At 44.5% G+C, this 26,948-nt stretch overlaps 2 protein-coding genes across 7 annotated transcripts; both read left to right on the top strand.

The window, feature by feature from the left end:
- The first annotated feature begins 843 nt into the window (after positions 1 to 843).
- prrc2a (proline-rich coiled-coil 2A) lies at positions 844 to 17,782 on the top strand. 5 transcript variants are annotated; one of them, XM_037093233.1, is made up of 17 exons: positions 844 to 985; positions 4,955 to 5,106; positions 6,157 to 6,334; positions 6,500 to 6,596; positions 7,200 to 7,284; positions 7,383 to 7,526; positions 7,709 to 7,950; positions 8,159 to 8,247; positions 8,414 to 8,565; positions 9,305 to 9,407; positions 9,511 to 9,700; positions 9,911 to 10,003; positions 10,237 to 10,783; positions 10,897 to 11,153; positions 11,337 to 11,646; positions 11,750 to 11,972; positions 12,114 to 17,782. In XM_037093233.1, the coding sequence occupies exons 2-17, from the start codon at positions 4,992 to 4,994 to the stop codon at positions 15,169 to 15,171; spliced, it is 5,883 nt and encodes a 1,960-aa protein (XP_036949128.1). In that variant the 5' UTR covers positions 844 to 985; positions 4,955 to 4,991; the 3' UTR covers positions 15,172 to 17,782. The 5 variants fall into 5 exon arrangements, with proteins under 5 accessions (XP_036949128.1, XP_036949129.1, XP_036949127.1 ...); XM_037093234.1 differs by having other exon boundaries at positions 858 to 1,189; positions 7,203 to 7,284; XM_037093232.1 differs by having other exon boundaries at positions 859 to 1,189.
- Positions 17,783 to 19,246: 1,464 nt separating this feature from the next.
- On the top strand, positions 19,247 to 26,072 carry csnk2b (casein kinase 2, beta polypeptide). Of its 2 annotated transcripts, none has more exons than XM_037093241.1 (7): positions 19,247 to 19,401; positions 19,985 to 20,066; positions 20,980 to 21,082; positions 21,865 to 21,980; positions 22,240 to 22,315; positions 22,889 to 23,078; positions 23,999 to 26,072. In XM_037093241.1, the coding sequence occupies exons 2-7, from the start codon at positions 19,995 to 19,997 to the stop codon at positions 24,087 to 24,089; spliced, it is 648 nt and encodes a 215-aa protein (XP_036949136.1). In that variant the 5' UTR covers positions 19,247 to 19,401; positions 19,985 to 19,994; the 3' UTR covers positions 24,090 to 26,072. The 2 variants fall into 2 exon arrangements, with proteins under 2 accessions (XP_036949136.1, XP_036949137.1); XM_037093242.1 differs by having other exon boundaries at positions 19,262 to 19,340.
- The last annotated feature ends 876 nt before the right edge of the window (positions 26,073 to 26,948 follow it).

Here is a 26,948-nt window from a genome sequence, read left to right on the forward strand (position 1 = left end):
TGTATGTGCATGTATGTATGTATGTGTATGCAGACACTTGATAATGTGCCCATTGTTTGTTGTGCTGTAGCTGCTCGCATAACAAAGATATCAGTTAAATGGGAACACAACTGAAAGGAAACATTAAATGGGTCCATACAGCTCGCGCCGCTTAATCCACGTCGCCTGGAGGCCAGAGATTCTGAGTTGATTTGGGTGCACGGCCTCGACCCTGTGCAAATAATGTCTTATCAAATCAATTTGGCCTCAGTCTTGGGGCTTCAGGAGACGTGGATTATGGAGCAGTTGTATGTTTTTTTTCTTAATTTCTATTGTTTTTGCAGAATAATGCAACGCTGTGTCACTGTGAAGCTCGTGCAATGTTCTCTGGACTACAAAACCTCAGCTGACTTTTAAATAGCAGAGTAGATCATGACTACATTTTTCAATTGCGGGTGTATTTGTCCTTTAATTTTACAGTTAGTTAGCAAAGCAAGTCTTTAATTATCTTGCACACAAACAACAAAAGAAGACATTGCACTGTGTGTGTGACCTGAGATAACCCTCAGTGCTGTATGTTTTGTGGAAGCATCTCTCTGCAGCCTTTTTTTTATTAAGATTATTTTTCCTTACATGAAATATAAAGCTGATGTCTGCAAAGCATCTCCATCTGCATCCCTCATAGCAGTAATCCCTAATTATGACACAAGTGGGTTAATCACATTTGGAAGTGACAACAGTATGCACTTGTTTCACCTAATAACCAATATAGAAATGATTGCAAGTCGTTCCATTAACGTGTGTATCAAATGTATTCCAGACCAGCGTTTATTTTTATATGAAGAGTCGCATTTTTTCACACCAATGAGGTCCCAAACGGCTTCCATCTCACAGAAATTACCCAGTAGCCGTTGACGGCTCTTTAGGTGACGGATCGAGTCCAGTGTTACAGTTTTATTTTCCCCCCCTTTTCATTTATTTTGGAAAAAAAAGAAAAGGAGTGCAAGTAAGCCGAATAATTCCTTTCCCGATCTATAACGTCACTCATTCCTAAATTAGTGCGATCTAGCTACTGCAAAGCGTGTGTTTGACCATGCAGGAGGATAACGTTGCTTAGCTAGCAGCCTGGGTCACTTGCTAGAAAGCTACGCGATAGCATAGCTAACCTCATTCTGCGATACAACCTCGAGACAAGTCGGGACAAGACCAGGTCAGTGGCCGGGAAATGTTGCATGTTTCATGCAAACAACGATTAGCAAGCATTGTAATGAGCAGGAACTCTTGTTATTGTTGCTGGACATAGAATTAGCTCACCCGAGGGGATGTTTTGTGGAGGGGCAGTGTTATTTTTTTATGAGAAAGGCACTATGGCTGGGTTGTTGTTGCTAGCTAGCTTATGTTAGATGGCTGTCCAGCTCGTTAGCCTAGCTTGGCAAAGTGGGCTACCAGCGTTTGTCATATGGAATGATTGTGTTTTGTAAACAACATCACATATTAGTTTTCTACATAATGGCTGCTAAATTAGGCCGCAGTTGGATAATTTGGTAACGGTTGGTTGGCAATGATCGCAGCTCATGGTGGTGTATAAACCTTAGCCCTGGTTAGCTTTAGCAAATGTAGTTCCAGTTTATGATACACTGACGTTAGCTAAAACTGGATATTTGTTTCGGTTGATGTCTGTCATTATAATTACCGACAATTTGCCTACTTTGCCTGCGTCTTTACATTTGAACAGTGCGATGGCAGGTTGGCTTCGTTGGAGCTAACCGTACAGCGACACACAGCCGGTCTGTGAACGTTAATATGCACCGGGCCTGTCTCCACCGCCATTTTGTTTTGTTCTCCTAATAAAATATTTTTTCTTCGCTGTCCTGTGCTTCCTATAGACCGCCAGATACGCAACATCTATTGATGAAAACACCTAGTCGCGGTGTCGGGGTGTGATTCGAAACGTAACACCCCACAGAGATGGGGAGCAATAAGCTAATGTTACCGCAAGGGTTTCGAAAATGCATTATGAAACATCAACGCAGTCCCCCTCCCAATGCGAACGCTGAGGCCCCGTGTTAGCCAGCTAACGTCAGTTAGCACTACTATAAAGGTGTTTTAAGCGTCGGTAGCTTCAGCCGTTTGTGGTGTGTGTGTATATGATGCTGGTTGTGTTTGCTGTTGTCGCAGCCGCCAGCTGATTTTGCCCAAAGATAAAGGTGCAGCCCCGTGGTCAGAGCTCATCGGTAGCTTTAGCTTCACAGGGCCCCTTTGTGGTATACGTTGCTGCAGTTATAGCTCAGTGTAGCTGCTGGCCCCCGTTAATCCCCATACAACATGTAGTTGACCAGCCATCCCACGACCTAATTTTCTAATCTCATCTGGCTGTTGAGGCACGGTGCAGTGCTGCTGTCTGCTCTGTAGCCGCTCTGCGGATCTGCTCGTTTCATGTATTTGTTTTACTCAGTGTTGTGTGTATTGCAGGCATCGTGCGTTGTGCCATGAGGATTATCAGTGTGCTTTACATTTGACTGGTTTAGTGTTGTTCTCAGGGGGGCTTGATATCGTCCCTGTATGAATCTGTTAGTTCGGCCAAACAGAGGCACAGCACCGTTAATTGTCCCATTGATCATAATGAACCTTGTTACACTCAGGTATGCTTGTTATTCAGGTCTAGTCAGGTTGATGGAGCTGTCCTGACTTTCCATTACAACTTCACCTTGTAGTTATTGAATAACCCTCCGGTGGTGATGTTCAGTTTTGGGGTCAGAAAAACACATTTGGGAATAAAACATCCTGATATCAGTATGTCAGCCGTTATATACAATTTTTTTGCAGTGATCCCTCAGATATGATGTGTGGAAATTTGGTAATTTAATGATTACTCAAAGCATCTTTTTTTCCTTTCTTTTTTTGCATTGTAATCAGCGATTTGAGATTTTCCCTACACAATCGTATCAGACAGTATCATGATCCCCTGGTATCACAGTGGTATAACACAGTTATTATAGTTAGTAGTGATTTCAAGGACACTTAAAGGAAAGAAAGAAAATGGAAAGATATGCTTAGGTTGAATGACACTTTACTATACTTTGACAAAACATTCTGTCCTGACAGATATGAAACTTGATATAAATGTACATTTTATATATTTAATAATGCTAATACTGCACAAGTAAATACCTTTAGAAAAGCAAATGTATACATTATGATAACCATCAAGTTTCATTCAACAGTATACCTGGAAACTGTGATATAGCTGGAACCCTGATCGGCAGTGCATATCAGACATCATGTCTCCTGATAATATCAACCAACTGATGTATTGGAGCTGTTGCTTGAAGTCTTTGTTTAGCAGTGAAATTGTTCTTCTGGTCATGGACCGCTTTGGATTGGCTCACATCATTCACCACTTCATTCAAAGCAAATGAAAGGAGTGATGAATGCTATCTGTGCTATAATAATGAAGGAGAATCATCTGCTCCCAGTAATTGTTCCTGATGGGAGTTGTGTGTGTGTGTGTGTGTGTGTGTGGGGTGGGGGTGGGGGGCAGTTTAACCTGCTGGATACAGCCAAATCATTCTGAATTGGACAGATGTCGGCACAGTGTGTTTTATTGATGTGCAGTAAAATGAGTTCAAGCTAAAGGCCTGGCAGTTGCCATGGAGCCAACCCTGTCTCAAGGCAAGGCAGAGAAGAATATCATTTATAATGTGTTGCCATAGAAACCGCTGTTTAGCTTAGCTTTTCTTTCTTTTGTACGGCATTAACAATGATTAGATGTTTAGTCATGCACTGAACTAAGCATGCCGCCATTAAACTGTACATATGCTAAAATATGTGGCAAGATAAGATGCTGTTTTCCAACGATTTCTGAGTCCTTCCAGGACTAATGCACCTGTGTGGCTCCTAAAAAGCAGGTGCAAAACAAGAATGTATTCAGAGGAATGCTGCACACATGTAGGTGCACAACAATCATCACAAGCACACTAAGTTTGTCTCTTGTGTCACTAAGAATTGTGCTGCCAGGACAGTACAGCATTGGGTAAACAGTGCAAACAACATGGGTGGAACAAATAGGTCATTACCAAATACAAAAAATACTCAGGTAGTTGTTGAATGCACTTAAGAGAAATATTCTATTTGATGTATTTATTTGTTTTAGTTAAACAAGCTCTGTCATCATTGTGGAGCAGACACTTTCATCTCTGTGGTGAAAATATGAACATCTGACATAGCCCTACTGTATATAGCCCACTTCTGCTCAAAGGGACATCAACACATCTGACCTCCAAAATACCTGCAACACAGACCATTCCTTATTCAACCAAAGACTGCTGATATTTTGTAAACACTGTCCTATTAATATAACAGTTCAAACCCAGTGGCATGTTACATAACTACAACATACATTTTAATATGCGTGGACCGGCTTATTCCAAAATATTTATTCTATGCGACAGGGGACTAAATTTGTGTAGGACAAGCCTTTAAAAATCTTGTTGTCTGCATCATAATTTATTCCTACTGTGCAGGGTTGTTGTGCCTGTCAAAGGAGAGGCTTTACACCAGAGTAGTAGCAGAAAAATCTGCAAACCAGGTCTTTGTACAAATAGTTTTCCCATTTACGAGAATGTTTCACTCACAGACACATACTATAATGTGTCATGATTGATTGTCCTGCAATATATGATATTCCACAGAACTGCCTGTGTTGTGTTACTGTTGTTTCTATGGGAAACATAACTACAGTTACTCTTTGAGTGTTTAATTATACCACTCAGATTCAAATGCCTTATTTGAATTTGTCAGGCCACAGCACATATGTCCAGGATGTTTTGATGAGTGCAATGGTTTCTGTTTTGCTAGTTGTTTTGAATGAACGCTTCAACGCCAGCAACACTTTTACTCTCACTTTCTGAGCAAACCTGGTGTCAAATCTCTCTCTAACTCTCTCTCTCTCATTTCCTCCCTTGCTCTCCCACAGTCTCAGGGCTCACCATACTCAATGAGCGGACAGCGCAATGTCAGAGCGCTCTGGGCAAACTGCAAAGGGGAAGGAAGGCAAAACCAAGTATGCGTCTCTCAACCTGTTTGATACATACAAAGGAAAGAGCCTTGAAACACAAAAGCCTGTTGGTGAGTATTACGACGCTGTCATTGTCACGACATACACTCTGTGTTGTCTTCTACCCCGAGCATTTGTTCTTGAATTCTGCCAGTTGTTTTTGTGTTTCAGCTAAAGGTGTAAGAGTTGTTGTGTAACTGATCAGATCCAGCCTAAATAAACAGATTTGCCCATTGGTGTTTTGATTAAAAGTGCCTGGTTGTGCTTTGTTGCCTCTTGACACAGAGTACTGCAACTATGATGCATTAGCCCACTGCCTCCCTAATTGCTGTGGTGCCGATTTCCAATACGGGAAGTGGATGATATGCTGTATCTGTCAGCCGTGCACTAACCAAGTTTTGCTGACACTGTTAATATTATTCAGCTATCAAGGATATTTACTGTTCTTATTAATTGACCTCTGCACCTGTCTCTGAATGAAGCATGTAGCACCACAACTGTAGCCATATGGAGAGAAACTATACATGGCCTGGAGGTTGAATAGCTTTCGAGCCTCTGCGTGTCAGCTGAGCCCTGGGGGCCACTGAGCCTGACCCAAGACAGAGGCTTACTTGTGGACGCTGTTTGACTTCTGTGCTGAGTCCCCAGTCTATGTTTTATTCAGAAGCACCCCACTAGATCTAAGCAGCTGTCCCCGTTTCCAAACTACAGACTTCCCCCTCCTACACAGCAAAGCCATGCACTGCTGTGGTTTCTCTTAGCCTCAAGGAAACAAATGAGGGATTGATATTCAGCATAGCTTCACTTTTTACAATCAGAAGGCTCCTCCATGCCTCTGTGAGCATCTATATCATAATACTCTCGCATAAACTGTAGTTGAAGCGGGTTCACTGAAGGGTTTTTAATAACATAGAGAAGCTTTTTCTCCATTTCATATTCATCAGAATCATCAGGCTGAAACTACCGAACCTCTAGCTGTGGCATTTGTTCAGCATCCTAATTATGTTTCCAGCAAGTGAATCCTTGTCATCAGGCTCCCCCTTGCACCCAGTAGATTTAATTGGTGTCAGGTTCCAGTGGTCCATCTGTGCTAATGACCTCTTTTCTCTTCCCCATATCAGTTCCCCCCCGCCATGGCCTACAGTCTCTTGGTAAAGTTGCCTCCGCACGGCGTATGCCACCCCCTGCCAACCTGCCCAGTCTGAAGGCGGAAAACAAAGGCAACGATCCCAACGTCTCGCTCGTTCCCAAAGACGGCACAGGATGGGCAAGCAAGCAGGAACAAGCAGACCCAAAGAGGTAAATGTCCTCCATTTAACTTCAACGGATTTCACTGGTTTGAACTTTTACTTGTTTAAGTCACAACAATTGGTTAGGAAAAAATCAAATTGCAGTTTCCCTTGTGCTAAGCTGTCTAATCTTGCCTAATATCTTCCCTGTTGTGACTTCTTTTCTTTATCTCAGTACCGATGCATTGTCAGCACCGCAGCCGGAATCGCAGCAGCCTGTGGCTTCACCGACACCTGCACCGACCCGCCCGAGAACCCCGCCAGCTTCAGAGGTACATGAATGCAAAATCATCCTTGGTTCATTCTGAACATTTATAGCAGCCACCGTCATCTTATCACCTTCATTCTCAAACTTTGGTGCACATCTCTGTTGTGGTACACAGACAAATTTCAGAGGTTAATCTGTGTATTATTATCAAGATATTGCAAAATTGCAAATTAAAATACTTCATCATGAGCTTATCTTTTCCATGATACTTTTGGTTCAGTCTGTAACATACTCACATTCATGTCTCTTGCATGTAAATATGCCATTCTTGATTACTTACAAGCTAAACTTGCACTATGATGTCAAGTTTGTGGAAAAATAAAATGTTCAAAAATACAACAACTACTGCTCCATTCAGGAGCTGATAGGCAGAGATGTGTGGAGCAGGAAGATAATATTTCAAACTGTTAAAGCTGAAGCCTACAACAGTGAACGGATTGGCTATGTTATCCTCCACAGCACCTGCTAACATTGGCAGAAAATGATGCATTATGTATTACTGTTTAAGCATAATGGTGGTACGTGGTGAGGTTAATATTTTTTAAAGGAGGAGCAGAATGTAAACACTTTGAGAGACACTGAATTATCATATGATTTATGTTTCCAGCAGACTCTGGCCCCAGCTTCAACCCAGGCCGTAGGGGCAAGGTCCTGGGCACAGGCCAGTGTTACACATGGAACACAAGGGGATGGTAAGTCCTTGTTTCAATGTATCTCTTGTACTGTTCTGTGGAATGAGCTTTTCATTAAAGATGTGATAACACTTTTCCCTTGCCCTCCCATTCCTCAGGTGGAAAGGGATCAAACCAACCGTCGCCATTCTCTCGCGAGGAATTTCCCACCCTGCAGGCGGCTGGCGACCAGGACAAAGCTGGCAAAGAACAGGGCACTGCAGATCAGTGGTATGGGCCCGGACCAAGCCTCCGCCCCCAGAGTGAGTGATGCCCACTTAATTTCAAATAATTGATCGGAAAGTCAGTTGTGGTGAGAAAACTTCTCTCACAGGAATGTTTAAGGAGGGGGGCTTTTTGTGCCCATGGTGTTATTATGTTACAGATTTTAGATAGTGTAAACCATACTGACTGCTCTGTCCTCTCTCGTGTTCGCTCTCCTCAGACGTCACAAGTTGGCGGGACGGTGGGGGCCGAGCCCTGGCGCCCACCCTGTCTGGGGAGGGGGCAGTGGAGGGTGGCACTGGCGGGGCTCTGGTGATGGATGGGGCAGCTGGGGTCCCCCCTCTGAATTCTCAGTCCCATGGGCCACCTAGGAACCCTCCCGCAGGCAGCCCCGCCTTGCCCCTGCCCCAGCCCCCCGTGGGGCCTGGGTTTCCTCAGTACCGAGGGATCATGCCTCCCTTCGTGAGTTTTCCTCTTGGCTTTTTACTGTTTCTTCTCAGTTCAGGTCCTTTCCCTTTTTTATAAAAAAAAAAATTAATAACCCCCCTGTATAAATTAAAGGCTATAGACAAATGTGTCCTCTCTTAAGACAGCTCTGCCTACTACAAAGAAATCTCTATATGAAACTGAGCATTTAAACTGAAAAGTTCTCTATGCTTTTTTCTCAAAGATGTATCCTCCCTACCTGCCATTCCCAGGCCCATATGGCCCCCAGGGGCCCTACAGGTACCCAGCACCTGGGGAAGGACCCCCTCCAAGGTACTATCCTTGACAAAATGAGTTCTAGAGCTTGTTACTTCATAGACCTGGTCTCCTTTTCAGTAGTTGATAAACTCTTGATGCACATGTAACTAAATTTCAAATTGAATCCCAATTTTCCAATATTAAACATTTTGCTTACAAAGAAACTCCTCTCCTCTTTCAGGTTCTCTCGCGGGCAGGGTGGTCCTGACAACAGGCCTCAGGGCGGCCCACGTGACACAGGTGGAGAGGTGGTGAAGCGACCCTCTATCCTAAAGCAGGATGACCTGAAGGAGCTGGACGAGTTGGACCATGCTGATGATGAGGGCTGGGCAGGTAAATGCAAAAAATACTGTAAATATGTAGAGGGTTGTCAATGGTAGACTTGTTGTGATCCAGATGTTTAGATACAGTGGCTACTGATTAGATAATGAGTGTTCCATTTCACATTGCAGAATAACAAAGAAAAGGAAAATAATCGTTCATTATCATAGCATATGAAAACAAATCTAGTCATGTAGAATAATACAGAAAGCAGCAAAATCTCCACTCTATTTGTATGTTTTAAATACTTCATCATGTACATCCAAGAAATCTTTCTATGAGCATTGAGAAAATCACATTGTATCATATTTAAATCTTAATTCACAAAAAATAATGTAGTCCAGAGTGAGACATTTTAAGTTAGAGTAAAGCTATGGTTAACCGACACTGCAGAGGGTTTAATTTTTGTGTTTGTTGTATTTTTTAGTCTCCAGACATGTTTATTATCTAATCTTTATTGCATGTTGATTTGGTGCGTATGATGCTAAATGATTAAGGATCTGATGACATGTTGGTAGTGGGAGAGACTGATGCTTTTTAACATTGCAGATGTTTCTGCATATCACATTTCCTGCTGATTCAAGCAGAGGTCTTTCAGTCACAACAGTCAGCTCATAGGAGGTGGAGGGGGGTGGGGATTGAGGATCAGGTTTATCAAAGTGAAGGATGATGAATAATGTATAACAAAGTATAAATAACAGTGTTAGGTACAAACATGGTTTTGATGTTTTCTTTGTTTTTGCTTTAACAGGGGCTCATGAGGAGATTGATTACTCCGCCAAGTTGAAGTTCAGTGATGATGAAGGAGAAGAAGAGGGGGAAGAGGAGAGAACCGAGAGCAACAGTGACTCACGGTATGTGTACACTCAGTGTCTGAAAACAACACATCATGACCATATAGCTTTCTGGAATCAAAATGGGGAATGAAAATGAAAATGCTATTTTTCTTGTCCTCAGTGAGCAGCAGAGGTCCCAGGATGCTCCCACTGCAACCTCTCGCACTCGAGCCTCGGACAGCGGTGGAGACAACCGCCACACACCTCCATCTAATGCTGACAATGGCCCCCAGCCCCCCTCCAGCAAGCCAGGATGGGCCGAGGAGGGAGGCAGTAGCTGGGGGGGGCAGGGAGCACCATCCAACTACCAGGTAGAGATGCTGAACAGCAGCAATAGGGTGTTGCACTGACAGGCCATACTTGAGCTGTGAAAAGGGTCTACATTTACATCCCAGGATATATAGTGCATACTGCTGAGCACCGACTTATTTGTGGGCAGAGGTGTGTTGGCGTGTGTATGTGTTTCTGTCAGTGTAGATTAATGTGGTGTAGCATGGCTAACTGTGTCTGCCTGTATACAGGGGCGCAGGCCTGGATTGGGTGGTCCCCGAGAGCAGCCCTCTCCCCCACCTGGGCCGCTCCTCGGACAAGGGCCTTACTCCTTTTACCGACAGGTAGACATCCAGACGGGGCCTCATAGATAAATCATTTCTATCATTATCTCATCCACCGCCCACAGGTCAAATCGATGAGTCATCTTCAGTTTTAAGTTTGCTTTTAACCTCTTGAGTTGAATTACATTCGTTCGTATCATTTGGAAAACATTTTTCTCAACACAGTTGCAGGGATTTCACCTAGAGAGTTGAAAAGTGCATAACACAGCATCATTTATTTTCTAACTTTAAAGGATCGGCCCCACAACCAGAGCTCCCCTGTAGGCCCCGGGAAACCTTGTCCCACCCAGCATCAGCCAGCAGCAGGAGGTCCTACTCCTCCTCCCCAGCCAGGCCTGCTGGTCCATGGCACCCAGGGGGATGATGAGGATGAGACTTGGCGTCAGCGCAGGAAGCAGTCCTCCACTGAGATCTCGGCTGCAGTTGAGCGAGCCCGACGCCGTCGCGAGGAGGAGGAACGTCGGATGGAGGAGGAGAGACGCGCAGCCTGCGCAGAGAAGCTAAAGAGGCTGGATGAGAAACAACAACAGCAGCAGGTCAGCAACATAGGAGGTGGAGGCAGCAGCAGTAAAACTCCCAGCCTTGATGGAAATTCTACCGCTGCCACAGCAGGCAGCCCTAGTCCATCTGTTGCAGCCTCCTCCCCCAACATCAGCCAGCCCCCATCCCCCTGTGTGGACCCTGAAGAGCCTCCAGTACTGACTGTGCAGCCAGGGACAAGTCCTGGAGTGAGTGACCGACAGCGAGCCAGCAGCAACAGCAGCTATGAATCCAGTGCAGGTGAGTTTCTCATGTTGCATGATCAGTGATGAGACTGTTTAATATGGCAGTTCAAAATAATGCTTTCACCTCTTGATTGTGGACTGTGATTTAATCCTGTTTCCTTGGTTCAGATGCCCAGCCAAGTCCTCAGCCAGCTGTGTCACAGCCACAGCAGCCCACGCTGGAAGTCCCTTTACCAGGAGAAGTCAAGGAAGAGACCATGGGCACTCCTCACATTCGTGCAGGAAGTGGAGGTGAAAGAGGAGCTGACCCTGTGAAGATTGAAAATATTGGAGGGGTAGCAGGTCGTCAAACTGGAGGTCCTCCAGGCCAGGGTTACTCAAAGTACCAGAAGTCTCTTCCACCTCGATTTCAGAGGCAGCAGCAGGTTAGGATTTTATTTATTTATTTATTTTTTCATTCAATTTCTTGGAAGGTTGTTACAGAAGAAAATATTCCAAAGAGAGCTACGTATTGCTACAAGTGCTATCATTCTTTTACAGTTATGTCTTATATTTCTGCTCTTAAAATCCTGTCTTGCGTTTTCCATTTCACATTGATTTCTCTTTAGGAGCAGCTCTTGAAGCAGCAGCAGCAGTGGCAGCAGCAGCAACAACAACAGCAGCACAGCCAGGCATCTCAAAGCCAGCTGTCGCCCCAGCCCCAGGCTCCACAGGGTCCTTCACCAGGTTCAGCACCCCAATCAGGGCCTGGACCCAAGCAAGGTGGACCTCTGTACCAGCCCAGCAATATGGTTCGGCCCCCGCCCCTGCCAATGAATTTTGACCCTCGTTGGATGATGATGCCTTACATGGACCCTCGCATGATGCAGGGCCGCCCACCTCCAATGGACTACTATTCAACTGGCATGCATCCATCAGGTCAGTGGATGTGACATTGTCTGTGAGATCAGTCACTTTAATAAATCATTTGATACAGTACTGCTATATTAAATAAGTTCTTGTAAAAATTCTTCTTTCTCAGGGCTTATTGGGCGTGAGCGATCTGATTCAGGAGGATCTGGTTCAGACCCCTTTGACAGGCAGCAACAGCATGCAGGGCATCCTCACCGTGGGACCCCCCCTATGGATCCTAAGCTGGCCTGGGGGCCGGAGGTCTTTCCGGGTGGAGGCGAAGGCCGTGGGTTGGCATCCCCCCTCAGGCAGAAACAGGCTTTGGAGGATGATGATGGTGCCAAAGGACCCAGGTATAGATACAGTTGGTCTGAGATTAAGTTTGAAAAGTGTATGTGTGTATGCTACGAACAGTCTGCGAATGAGGTTTTTTGTAGTACAGGTGAATCTTCACTGAAACTTAGTTATTTTAATTTTGCATTTTTCTTCTTTAGGAGTGACACTCCTCCACACCGCATGCGAGAGGGTGGATTGGGACCCATTCAGCAACCAAGCTCCAACTCTGGGACATCCAATCAGACTCCACCTCCAGTTGGCACTCAAGTTGGGGCCCAAGGAAGCAGCCACCACCCTCATCACTACATGAGTGGTCGGGGCAACTACAGTAATTTCCCTGACCAGGGTGGCAGGATGCTTTCCCACCAACAGCAGCAGAGGGCAGGCGAGAGGGGAAACCAGCCACATGGCTTTGCCCACCAGGATGAAGGGCATCCCAGAGGATCTCAGCAGGGCCAGATATGGGGAGCCCCACATCCTCACTATGATCGCAATGGTCGAGCCGAACTCCCAGTTGAGAGCAACTCTCATCTCCACCACCATCATGGCCACCATCCTCAGCAGACTCACTTCCCTCTCCACCCCCATAAGCCAGAGAACAGCCGTGACAGGGTTGTTGAAGCCTCTGCTAAGAAGACAGATTCTTCTGCAATCCACCAACCTTCCCTCTCATCTTCTTGCTCTTCCTCCTCCTCCTCCTCTGCAAGGGAGGACGGCAATGTCAAAGTTGCCCAGCATCATCACCCATCCCAGAGAGAAAGTGAGGCTGGTATCGGGCACAGTCTTGTTGAAAGAGGCAACAGTGGCAGCGCCGGCAGTAGCAGCCATGTGAAACAGGAGAAAACAGGGCCAGCATATGCTCCACATTCATCTGTGACAGCAAGCCCTCCTCCCTCTCAACATGGCAGTCACACTCAGCCTCAGCAGCAGCATCCCCATCCAAAATCAAACCAAAGAGGGGGACGGGAGCACAAGACAGAGACCCAGTGGGGCCCACGGCCTGGCAGCAGCAACACAGGTGGGGGGTCCTCACATGGTCGGAGGAACAATGCAGGAGGTGGGAACAACCCCCGTGGAGGGGAGGATTCCTCCAACACTGCATCGGACCACAAACCCTCCAACCAGACAGGAGGCAGCAATGCCAATAAGAGAGCTGGCCCCATTAAGAAGCCAGTGCTGAAGGAGATGAAGAGAGATGGAGGGGAAGCTGATGGAGAAAAAACAAGTGCAGGCTTTGGGAAAGATAAAGAGCAAGAGGGTGGCCAACCCACCTCCATGAAGCAGGAAGCATCCTCCACCTCCCAGAACACATCAGCTCCAAATAAAGATGAGTCAGCACAGTCAGCCAAACCAAGGAATGGAGGAAAGGAACGATCCTCAGGAGGAGGTGGAGGAGGGTCAGGGAGAGGGCCCAAAGATGTAGACACCACTTCTTCAGGATTTTCAGGGTCCTCCACAAGGCGGGACAGGGACCGCTCCTTTGAGAGAGGGGGCAGCGCCTCCCGCCATCATGGAGTCCCTGCCAAAGGTGGCAGAGCCAGTCGTGGACGAGGGGGAGAGTTCTTTGGGCGTGGCCGTGGTTTCCGTGGTACCTACACGGCCACAGCCACTGCCGGTCCCACTGGTGGCAGTCGGGGCAGAATGGGTGGCAGGAGTGGCAGAGACTACCGCTCGTCTGTTGCAAGTGGCCACCACCATGAGTCTAAAGGTGAAGGCGGCAGTGGCAGGCATGGTCAGGATCGCTCCCAACATAACCCAGCCAGGGCCAGGAACCGTAGTGAAACCCGCAGTGAAGGTTCAGAGTATGAGGAGATCCCCAAGAGGAGGAGGGAGAGGGGTTCAGAGACTGGCAGTGAGAGTGGTGCAAGTGACCTTGGTCACTCCGACAAGGATGACAACCAGAAACCCAACACCAAGAATGGCTCTGATCACGCCAACACCACTGGCACAGGTTCCATATCATCTGCACCACCCAGAGGATCCCAGGCCCGGGTCTTCACCCCCAGGGGTGTGCCCTCTAGGAGGGGCAGGGGTGGAGGAAGTGGAGGAGGAAACATGTACAGAGGCAGTGGCAATGTTGGAGGACCACCTGGAGGACATCGAGTTGGACCCAGCTCTGCCTCTCACAGTGGTTCCGCCAAGTCATCCGCCTCAGGCCGAAAACAACAAGGCCCGCCACAAACCTCTGGGCCCAAAGACTTGGGCAGGGGTGGAAATGGAGGGGAGAAGAAAGACAAGATGGCTGATGCAAGTCAAGCCCAAAGTCAGGGGTCAAATCCCCCTCAGCCGTCTTTGCCCGCTGCAGCTCCTGCCACACATGGTTCCACTGAAAATGGAGGGGTTGTGACCCAGCAAGCTTCAGCCAACCCTACATCAAACTCTGGAGGGCCAAATGCGGTCCCTCTTCCTTCTAACCGTGGGTTCCCTCCTAGTGGTTTTGAGCGACCACCTAGACGTCGCCGCCATGGGCGTTCCCAGCATCAGCAGGATAAGCCGCCCCGCTTCCGGAGGCTGAAGGAGCGAGAGAATGCTGCACGTATCAACGGAGGAGTGGGGGTCATCGGAGGAGGAAGGCCCTCCTCTCCGTCCCTGAATTCAGTTCAGGACAGTAATGGAGCCCCTATCTCTGCTCCTGTGACTGGCAGTGCTCAAAATGCTAACCACAACACCACAGTGACAACCAACAATAACAGTGGTGGCGGGCATCTTGGCAATGCAAACAGCCACCACCATCACCACTACAACCAGGGCAACGCTGGGCAGGCACACCCCCAGCACCACCACAGCCATGGAGCAAAGTCCCCTGACTTCACCAACCAGAACTCAGACCAGGCCAACGAGGAGTGGGAGACCGCCTCTGAGAGCAGCGACTTCACAGAGTTCAGAGACAGGGAGGGAGGAGGAGGAGGAGGGAAGTCATATTCTTCTCACCATCCCCACCACCTGGGAAGGGGAGGCGGGGGTGGCGGAGGTGGAGGTGTGGTTGAGCGGGAGATGATGGGAAAAGAGCCCTCAGCTAATAAAAGAAGCTTCTCGAGCCAGCGTCCTGGCATGGAGCGACAGAACCGCAGGGTGAACGCTGGAGGAGCCGGAGGTGGAGGGGGAGGAAGAGGCCCACGAGGCCCGCCTGGTGGAGGTGGAGGTGGGCCCGGTAGCGGAGGCGGCAACCGGGGGGAGAAGCGTGGCAACTGGCCCTCCCCGAAAAATAGGAAGTGATTTCCAAACATTTCAGATGAACCCCACCCTCATTCAGACCACCTTCCCACATCTTAATCCCGTTTTGATTTCATGGCTTATCTGTTGGCAGCCCTAAACATATTAGTGTATTGTACAGTAAATTGAAATGGTAATCACAGTCACTTAAGCCCCCCACCCACCACCAACACCACCACCACAGTCACCTCTTTCCCTTTGCATCAATCTATCTACCGTCCGTTATTGTAAATTTCTCCGTCTGTTCCATCTTGCTCTCCATTCAGTTGTGCCCCTCCCCCCTCCTTTTTACCTCCCCTGGAGTATCTCACCCCAGTTGGATTTGACAAGCATGTGGTTCTGCGATGGAGGTGCACGTGGTTTTGACAGAAGACATTCACACAGAGCTCCACACACTCACATATACAAGCACAAATATGACATCTTTACAAACACATGGAACACATGCAGTCGTGTGAGTGCAAAAATTAAAACGTGGGATTAAATTTGGCGAAAATGTTCAAATCGGGCTAATTTTTATATTTATGTACCTGTGTATATTTCTACCACACTTTGGCCTTGGGTGGTATTCAGTAGTGCAGTTCTGCATTACTTCCCTCACAAAGGGAACGAGTGCAGCTTCATCTTTTAACGAGAACAATGTAACATAAGATGTTTTGTTTCTTTGTCTTTTTTTTTTTTTTTTTGGTTTTGTGTCAGTTAAGTTTCAGCCTCTGGGAAATGTGTGTTTTCCTCTACAAAGCAGGTCATTAAAATACCTTTTTACTAAATTACCCACTTCCTCCTTCCGCTGACTTTTTGGTCTCCTGCGAAGTACGCGTCTGGTTACTGTGATAAGACCCATTGAAGTACTACTGCTCACCTACACTCACATTGATTTGTCTTTAATATCAATGTTTCTGCTGCTTGTTCAGATAGACGGTGTGATTTTTATTTTTCATTTTTTCCCCCTCAAGTTGTTGACCTGCTTTGGCATTTCATTAGCTTTTGGTCGGTCCTTTATCATAGTATCACCCCTTATCTGCAGAAGTTCTGCACACAGAATCAAAGTTATCCCAATAGTTTTAAGCTCTCATTCATGAGTTTTGTTTACCCTCTGAAGACTGTATCAATAGCTTGATGGCTTTATTTCAACAACCAATATTTCCTCAGTGACTTCCATTTTTATGGGATAGAAATGTAGGTCATGACGGAATAAAGAGAAAAAAAATGTATGCTTCAAAGGTAATCGTTCTAGTAAGCACTCCTTGTAGTTAAACAAAAATCCATGGTTGCTGTTTTTCTTTTTTTGGGCAAGTTACATGTGATGCAACAGGACAGGTACTCTGTCTGGGCCCAGAGTACAGAGCTCAGCTGAGTATTGTACTATTACACCCCCCTCCTCCTCCTCACACCAAGAAGGACTACTACCAAGAGCTCCTTGTCCGAGGAAGTATTTTTGAGTGTGTGTTCAAGGGATGGCTGTTTTTCAGTAGACGGTGGCAACCAGTAGCTGGCTCTAATCGAATTCAGGACAATGCTGAAAGGGTGTCACACCTTCTTACAGTTCACACGGTTTCCAAGATTTCACTCGCAACGAATAATGCCGGCCTGGAGCGTTGAGGAAATGTTGGATTGATGTAGGATTTACACTTTGTATCATAAGATAAAAGACAAATGGCACACGGCTTGAGACGACATCCAGTGTGAATTAAAATCGATTTCTACATCTGCATCAATTCTGTCACTGCTGTAAGTTGGGGTTTGTTTGTTTACTGACAGTCTGAAGATCGTCTCTGGGATGTTGTGAGTAGGGCATTTTGATGATTTGTGTATGTGTGTGTATGTGCGTGTGTGTGTGGCATGTGTGTGTGTTTTCTGGTGTCTGTGTAATAACTGGGGAAGGGGTGGGGACCAGAGGGTTAACATGAATGGCAAGCACTTTCTGCCTTGTTTGCCCACACTTGATTTAACCAATATTATTAAGACAATTCTACTGTTTTTTTCTTAAATACATCCACATATATACATTCAGCTGTGTGTATATGAAGAACATGCAGTGGAGAACTTCACCAGTTTTATTTTTGTGTGTGTAATTTAAGCATACATTCTTCTGCAGGCAAGTGAAGTTGGACATATTTTATTTTCTCACTGACTTCTAAGCATGAACACACCCGTGGGTGCAGCTCGCCTTGCCTGTTACTGATTTATACATTGATAGCTGTACACTTAACACTGGCTCAAAGAGTCCTTCATCCCTCCTTAACTCTTAATGTTGATGTGCGCATTATTTTATGTACCCATGTTAAAAAGAAAACAAAAAGTAGTGTATTCCAGATGAAAAAAAAAATACTCAAAGATTGTACTATGTTTTCCAGCATTACCAAGGTACCTGGAGTGGTTCAAACTGTTTTTAGCATTTATGGTTTTATTAATGGAACCGTAATATACACACATGTATGTATATTGGTATGTATCTAAGTTTTTGTCTACCCCAACTTACATTCCCACAAACAAATGTTGCCATTTTTAGTTCAAGGGAGCAATGTACAAGCAGAGAAGTGTCTTATTATAATAAAGTTATACAGAGAAGGCAAAGTTAAATAAACTACTTTTGATTTAATGGAAAATGTCATTACATGTCTTCTGTCATTCTTCTCAGCTGGACCAAGAGGAAGATTTTCAGTAAACAGGGGAGAGACAAAAGAACCTTCGTCACTGCATGTGATCTCACATATCATGACAGGAAAGCAGAGATGTAACTAACTAGTGATGGTGTCACTCTGTAGGCGAGGCACATATGAGAGGACACACTGCTCACCACGAAACCTTGTCCCCACATTCACCTTCAACTAAATACCGTTCTGTAGACGTAATTATTAGTTATTATAATGTAAGGATACCGCACATCACATCAGAACTATCTACTGACGGAAGTACATTACAAGTTTTATTTTGAGCCACGTGAGTATTTCTATTTTCTGCTACTTTATACTAAAACTCCACTGCATATGTGTCATTAGTTTTGTGAAGAGCTACTTTGCAGTTTACTTGCTGCATCAGAGCCAAAGTAGCACATTTTATTCACGTGCAGTTGGATTAAAGAGAATCAGAAAATGATATGATAATTGTCCAGATTGATAATTGGTCAGCTCAATGTAATTCATAAGGCCAATTCCAGCAATTAAAGGAAAATTAGCTGAAAATTTAGCTTGGTGAAAAAAATATTCCCATGATAAGTCATGCGTAAGAGATAAAAAGTAAAAATGATTTGATTAAAAAAGTCATAATTCAGACTTTAAAAAAAGGGCAAATGATTGTTAAAAATTGAAATTATGAGATGAGTTAAAATTATGACTTCAGTAGAAATTCTATATAAAAAAAACCTTTTGCATTTATCTTGTAATATTGTATTTAATAAGTATGACTTAACCTGTGAATATTTTGTTGTAATGAAGGCTACATTTTCATAATGGACTTCCATAGAATATACAATCGCAAACGCAAAAGTAGTGTTAATCTGTGGAGATTTTCTTGGAGAACAAAATGTATCATAAGCTTGTATTTGACGTGTAGCCCAGCGATTGTCAAGGTTAGGTGGACTAGCGAGTAGATGAGTCAATGGGTTCAGTGCCATGACGTTGAAAGTCCCCGATGACTTCCGTAATCTCATTTAGCCAGATTTTTAGCACATGCAAGCACATATTGATTAAATTGTGAGATATTTAATGATGTATTTTATGTCCTGGAACCAAATGAATATCTAAAGCCTGTGGTAACCACAGACCTTATTTCAGGTATTTAACTGAAAATCCATGACAAAAAACAAATTAACTTAGTTGCATGTGCAAAAGAGACTGATTTCCTACATCATCATCAATCCTACATCACTGTGTAATGCTCACAGTAAACAGTAGAGGGCAGAAAAGCATCATGGTCCCTGTAGGCTGAAATCCCTACATACTGCACCTTTAATACATACATTAAAATGTGTTATGTTATTAGAGGCTCTATTAAAAAGAATGGGACTGCACATGGTAGCCAGTTGCACCTTGAAATCCTGTGTAATGGTCACAGTTAACAGTAGGGGGCAGCAAAGCATCATGGTCGCTGTAGTCCGCCTGCACCGGAGGAAGAGGAAGAACGTAACCTACAGGGTGAACTGGGAGGTGGTGTCCATCTTATTTACACCGGTGAGCTTGCTAAATTTTTTGATCTGCCGGATTTTTCAGGAGTATAAAAGTTGAACGCCGGGTAAGTTAGCGGAACACCCCGAGTTAATGTTGTGAGGGATGTTACCGCGGAGGCAGGGGGGACTCCAGAAAGAGCTTATCTTTGTTATGAGGCCTGTTCGCAACGATGCGCCATATTGAATTTCATTTTGGGTCCCTAGCCGCTAGCGTTAGCAAAGAATTAGCTTAGCGAGCTAACGTCGGCTACTTTAACCATTTGCCGACGCGGATGACTGAACCATATATATATATATAAGTTCGGGCCAAACACTAATACGATACACTTTGGATGGATTCAACATCTGAACTAATGTATTATGCACTTTTGTGGAACTAGCAGTGTTGAGACGAAAACGCAAGTTAGCTAGCTAACTGGTTAGCCATTATCAGGTTTGGGCAATAACTATTATCGGATACAGTTGATCTTGTCATGTCAGTGTTTTAACTTCACAAACTCGCACAACAAACATTGAGAAAATACCAAGAAGGGATATATTTAATGGTGTGGATGTGACTCCAGAAATTGGTTAGTATTGTGTTATAAAGTGTCAATGTAGTTGATAAATCTATGGATCATAACTGAGTATTTTCCTCTTTTTTTGTAGGTCTTTAGAGATGAGCAGTTCAGAAGAAGTGTCATGGATCTCCTGGTTCTGTGGACTGAGGGGAAATGAATTTTTCTGTGAGGTGAGTTATTCTCCCTGATCTATCATCTGTGTAGTGATCTAACAAAGATAAGTTAAAGACTGAATTTTAAAACATGTGTAACTCCACAGTAATGAGTCGAGAAGAGCACATTACACTTCTTATTGACATGTGGTGGTCTCCATGACTGTAGCTTTAACTACACAGACACACAGAGCCAGATCCAACCCCGATCTACAACTGTGTGCTATGTGTCAGCTCCTGCATGTAAACCAACTTACCTGGTGGTGGGAAATCTTCTTAGTGACCTGTAAGCTGGGAACAAAATGGCTTCATGAATGTTGAGAGTAGAAAAAACACATGATTTACCCTGGTAAAGATTTTTTTCTTCTCTGAAAGTCACTACAAACAGTGTGAAATCAAAGTTTGTGCAGGGGGTCATGTGACTGTATTCATGAGTTTATAGCCCCTGTATCGCCATTCTGTCTGAATAAATCATGTTTTTTTTAAAAACGACTTTACACTTTGCTTGATGTTATGCTGAGCCATGCATTTGCTGAGAAGATTAACTGCTATATTGTGAGTTTGAATACTTTCAGTAACGTGATCCTCCATCGAGGCTTAACCAGATTATGCTCCAACTACATAAATAAATCACATTTCAAATTTAGCTTTAAACTTTGCTCTCAAGCCCATGTGCACATCGAGAGAGCACTGTAGTCATCACTCCTCTTCATACCGGCCCTGAAGAGATTACCTGAGCTTGTGACAGTGGATTTTGAAACCAATGTTCTACATTGGTATCACATTTGGAGCCAGTATCTACAAAAGGAATGATCACAGTGATAAACACATATGTTGATGCATCTAACTTTACGCTGTCCTTTAGAGTTACGTGTCACTCTTAAGTTCTTACAGCATAATCAAGTTTCTCATGTGATTTCTCCAACCAAAGGTGGATGAGGACTACATCCAGGACAAGTTCAACCTGACAGGGCTCAATGAGCAGGTCCCCCACTACCGCCAGGCCCTAGACATGATCCTGGACCTTGAACCAGGTCTGTATAGCATTTGCATGCCTCTCATGCTTCAGCATGCTAAATGCAGTGCAACATTTTTGGTGATTCACATGTCAGAAATGTCCAAAATGCATCTGTTTTCATTGGGTGCGCTGGTTAAAACTGTGGGTAATTGTCAAGGGGAGAGATGGGTGACAAAAATGAGCTGAGGCATCTTTAAACCGCTTTAAAAACTGAATGGTGAGAGAAATCTTTATCTGGATCTTCATTCACCAGCTAGCATGTGTCAGAAGGTAAGAGTGAAGGAGGCGTTGATCACTGATCCTGACTGTAACGTGCTGTTCTTTTAATCTGTCATGTGGAGTACCGTCGCACATGATAGCTAATAAACGGAGATTAAAGTAAACAATTGATCTTGGCATCTATTTGTTTTAGAGCCAGCTAACCTGCTCAGCTGTGGTGCAGGTTTCTTCTCTCTCCTTCTGATGTTTACATGTACTGTAACACCCAGCAGTACTGCCTTTCTTTTCTTTAACTCCTTGTACATTTTCACAAGGTCTTTGAAACCATGTGAGTTATTTCAGCTACTGCTATTCATTCTCTCTCATGTCTTCTGTTGTTTGTTTTACGTTTTGGAAACTTCAATGTGTCCTCACTCTTCTTCTTAAAAATAAATCTAACGAAAGATCAGTCCTCTGTTGTGTTTTCGGTATTCCCTGTCCTTTTTTTAAAAAATCTTTCCCAGCACAGTTTTTCATCTCTGTAAACTGTCAGAAGAATGTTGGGCACCAACGCTGCTCTCTGTCTCCTTGTGTGTGCAGATGAGGAGCTGGAGGACAATCCCAACCAGAGCGACCTGATCGAGCAGGCAGCTGAGATGCTGTACGGCCTCATCCACGCACGCTACATCCTCACTAACCGAGGCATTGCACAGATGGTAGGCGCCAGCTGCATCGGCGAAAATCCACTTCCCTCTGTCTGCATCGGGGAAAATGTTTCTCCATTACTTTTTTCTTGATGGGAGGAAAATTATATGCACCATGTCAGTTTAGAGATGTCTGCTGACTCTGTATATTCTGTAAAAGGGAAGGTTTGCAGCCTTTCTAAGCTTCCTTTCACAGAGTTGTAAAAGGAGAAGTATTTGCCACCTGGAGTGGTTTTTATTGACTCTCTATTTTTCAATTTACAACCTGCAGTTGGAGAAATATCAACAGGGAGATTTTGGCTACTGCCCCCGTGTCTATTGTGAGAACCAGCCTATGCTTCCTATCGGTGAGTAAAAGCAGAAGTTCACAATTATGTAAATGTTTTCCTTTATCTGATACTCAAAAACATGACAGCGTTCTCCCCAGTCTGTGGAATAACAGTGCTGTGCCATTATACTGCTAACTCAGTGCCACTATACTCAGACCTTGTCCACACGTACCAAAACAATCTTTTTTTTCCTCTGTCTTCCTCAGCATCGTTTCAGGAATATTTGCGTCCACATGGATCCACTGAAAATGACTCAAAACACTGTAGTTCACATTCCAGGCCTCTAGGTGGTGCTTGAAATTCACCAAAGGCGGAGAAGAAGAGACGGAGCATGCATATTAAGCTTGCATGCTGTTTACAAACAGACAGTAGAAGAAGAATACCAACACAACTAGGCATCACAATTTGGCCCTTGTCAAACTCGCTCAAATCTTTACGCTTGTCCATTTTTACAGCTTCTAACACATCAACCTTGAGGATAACATGTTCACATTAAGTGTTTACTCTGTATTTGCAGTTATCCATAGTGAGGCAGCATGGTGGCTACAGTAGGTTTTATTCTGTTCATCTGGTATCTTTCCTCCTCCGCAGGTCTGTCAGACATCCCTGGAGAGGCCATGGTGAAGCTGTACTGTCCTAAATGTATGGATGTCTACACACCCAAGTCCTCCAGGCACCACCACACAGATGGCGCCTATTTTGGCACGGGCTTCCCCCACATGCTCTTCATGGTTCACCCTGAGTACAGGCCAAAGAGGCCTGCCAACCAGTTTGTCCCAAGGTGAGAATGAGGTCGTGCTCACAGGTGGCCTCCTGTAGATAAACACTGGAAGCCGTCATCAGGGTGCAAAAGAGGATAATAGAATAGTGTGTTAACTGCAGTCAGAATGTTAGACACCACAATCACATTATCAAGTGTTATAATGTGGATGCTTCATTAATTTCTGATAGTTTTCTGATGTAACTGAACATATTATACTTGCAGAAAACTGTGTCTAATGCTGCATCCACAGTGATTCAGGCAGACAGCTGTCGACAGTAAAAAAAACAAAAAACACATGATCATTTAAGTAGACGAGAGCAGGGAAATTGGATGAAACTGGCAGAGAACGCAAGCAACAGAAGATGGCATTGCCATGCAGAGTTAAAACACTTCAACGTCCTCCGCGACTGAAACAACAGCGGGATGTTAAGTAGCTCGTTCACTCGAGGACAAAACACAGCTGATCTGGAAAGATGAGAAGCCAAAGAATAAAGTCCTCATAGATCCGTAGATCAGTCCAGAAAAATGTTGAGACTGGGAAATAGGATTACAGGCTATTTTCTTTACTCCAACCACAATCTTTGATTTATTCATTTATGTTTAAGATAAGTTTTAGAACACAAATCCTTGATGACAGATCTTTACTCTTTTCCTGCATCCTGTTGCGTTCAGCTTTGGGTCTGTTGACAGAAAATGTCTCGTGACAAGTCATTCAGGGTGTCGTGATCACAAGCAGTCATACATCACTTCTCTCTCCCCGAAAGCAAAGACAACACTGATCAAATGTAAACGGCCTCGCCCGTGCCAGTGTACATGTTTGTGTTGTGTTGTTTGTGTAGCCTTTGATTCTCTCAGGACTTGTCATCATGTCTTGAACCAACATAAACAGTGACTGGAGCGAACGCTCACACGTGTTTGTCATCGTCTTCTTCCTCCAGGCTGTACGGGTTCAAGATCCACCCCATGGCCTACCAGCTGCAGCTGCAAGCGGCCTCCAGCTTCAAGAGCCCCGTCAAGGCCATTCGCTAGAGCGTCCGGGACAGAGGAAGAGGACGACGAAGAAGAAGAAGAGGAGGAGGTGGAGGAAGACTCGTCTAGAGAGAAGACAGGAAGAATTATCATCAGAAGGGGGGAGGGGTCACCTGCATTTAACAAAGCTCTTCAGATGCCCCCTCCCCACCCTGAAGACTGTATTATTTTGGTTTAGATTAGAGGTAAAGAAAAAGTGTAAAGATTTCTGAGTGTGAGCGAGACATAAAAAAATGCACAGCCATGATCTCACACACACACACACACACACACACACACACACACACACACACTATAAACAGATGCATCCACACATGGGTGGTCCATGCCCTTACCAAACTGACATGTCAGGGAACGTTTCCCCTGGCTTTGTTTGTATTCTGTATTTGGCCCAGTTTGGTAAAGGGTGGTGGTAACCCCCCCTCCGTCATTGAAAGCCCTCCCCTTCCTCCCCACAGTGCATGTACACTCAGGCTGGCATCCGCAGAGACAGTTTGGACGGTTGGGTTTTTTTTTTTTTTTCTTTGTCACTTGTTTTCTTTCTTACATTTGCTTACAGGTTTGTCTGTTGAATTTGCCTTAAGATTCAGAGGAAACACCCAGATTGTTTTTTTTTTTTTCGTTTTCCAGAGGCACTCACAAGTTCAGCTACCTTTTCTTTCTTTCCCCCATTAGAGGAGGTAACGTAGATCAAACTAACGTGAGCTTTCTTCCAAAATCGTTCAGACAATTGTAATGAGCCTCCAGCTGTCTGTGCGCGTGTCAAACAACTGTCTGTATTGGTGAAAATATAACCTGTGCTACATTTTTTTTGCGAGATGTGTGCCGCAGCATCGTCACCACTCTTCCCCCGTAGCTTCATCTCCCTTAAAGGTACAGTTCACCCAAAAACAAAAATATATATGGTTCCTCTAAACTCTAGTTTTTTTTAGTTTTTTAAAAATCCATCTAGATTGTTTTGGTGTTTTTTAAAGAGATGTCTGCCTTCTCCTAGCTTGTGGTGCTCATAGCGCAGATGTAGACGTCCTTCCTCACAATTACTATGAAGCTGCTGACGATGAGGTCTGTGGATTATCTTGGGTAACCAGGCCGTGATTTCTGGAATGAGACTTTGCTGTTGAGTTCGTCAAATGTATTTTTTTGCACTTTGAGCACCACCAGCTGAGTGCCATCTAGTTTCTGTTATATTCAAGAGAAGGCAGACATCTTTGAAGTCAATATCTTATAAAACTCCAACTCACAGCAAAACAGTGAGAGGGATGAAAAGCACTACAGGGGAGAGAAGAATATATATTTGTGGTTTTGCAGTGGACTATTCCTTCAAAGAAGTAGCTTGACTTTTTGAGAAATTAGCTTTTTTGGCGGAGAGTAAATAAGATTGATATGAAACGATGCTGAGCAACCGGTTAGCTTAGCATGAAGTCCGGAAACGTGGAAGCAGCCTGCAGGAAGTCGGTGAGCTTTAGAGATTTTATTACGGTCGGACAGAGCCAGGCCAGCAGCCTTGCTGCTAAGCTAAGCTAGCCAGTTGCTGGTGTCAGTCTTGTCATCTCCCTCTCAAAATGTCAGACTATGCCTGTGAAGATCAAGGAGGAGACTCGGAGAAAGAGGACTGTAGACAATCTGAATCCTTCAGCTCACTCCACCACTGCACTGATCCTACCGGTGTCTCTCCACAGCACAGTCTCATTATTTATGTTTCAGGTTTTAGGGACAGTCAGACCACCAGCCGCTCTTTGTTTTTCTTCTTTCCGTTGGAAACAGTGGAGCAGATACCCGTCTGCCCTCCCCTTCACTCTCCACTTTGCTTTCGTGTGACTGGAACAAGGTTGTTTTTTGGGGTTTCATGAGACAAGAGAAGTGGTATTTATGTGTCCAGATTTTAACTAATGTTTGTCTGTGTTCTTGTTGTCTTTCTGCTACTGTGGAAGGGTGAGCAGGATTCAGAATTCTCAATAAACTTCTATTTTCTTTTCATACTCATTTTGTCCCCCTGCTGTCAAACACGTGTTTCTCCTCTGGTTGCTGCAGTTGAGTGTGAGCGTCACTGTGTTGAGTGATGAATGTGCAGAGTTCAGCACCGCGAAGGCTGTTCTCACGTCTTTGCTGAAAGTGTCAGTTTTCTCTGTGCTCACTGAAAATCAGATTTTATGAGATTTGCAACGTCATAAATCACTTACTGCTCGCTAAAGTAAAATTTTATCATAATCTTTTCACTATTACTTTACTACTAGAAAAACTAGAGTCAATTTTTGAAGAATACTTTGGTACATTTATCACTGAAACATCACCCTTAATATTAAAGTATAGTTAATATCAGATGTTTGAAGACTTTTACTGAAGTGCCATTTGTATGGGTGACTTTCACTTTTACTAAAGTATTATTTTAACATCTTTGTTTTTACTCAAGTATGACTTCTGGGTATTTTTTTCACAACACTGTACCTGAACACACGTAGAGGGGAACTTTTAGACAGCAGTTCCACCCTCCAACCACATGGTGTCAGCAGAGAGCTTATTACGTTCTGAATTATTTTTAGTTTTCCACAATTTTAACACATGTGCGGCACAACTTGAAGCTGCTAGTGTTTAAAACTTAAATGCGAAAAATATGGAATGTCGCGAGGCACACATCTGTACCTGCATCCTCACTGTTTGTGTGTGTGTGTGTGTGTGTGTGTGTGTGTTTGAGCTTTTCTGTGGTGACAGAGAGGATGGTGGTTGTCTCTGGCTTCTGGGTGTGGTTCCAGTGGCATTTCACATGACTCTGAGTAACAGCACTGGTGAGGGAAACGTTGAAAAAGACAGAAAAAACAAAACAAAACAAAGAAACACCATCTTAACTGCATCATAAGATCA

Source organism: Acanthopagrus latus, chromosome 3 (assembly GCF_904848185.1).
Source record: "Acanthopagrus latus isolate v.2019 chromosome 3, fAcaLat1.1, whole genome shotgun sequence".
Classification (NCBI taxonomy): domain Eukaryota; kingdom Metazoa; phylum Chordata; class Actinopteri; order Spariformes; family Sparidae; genus Acanthopagrus; species Acanthopagrus latus.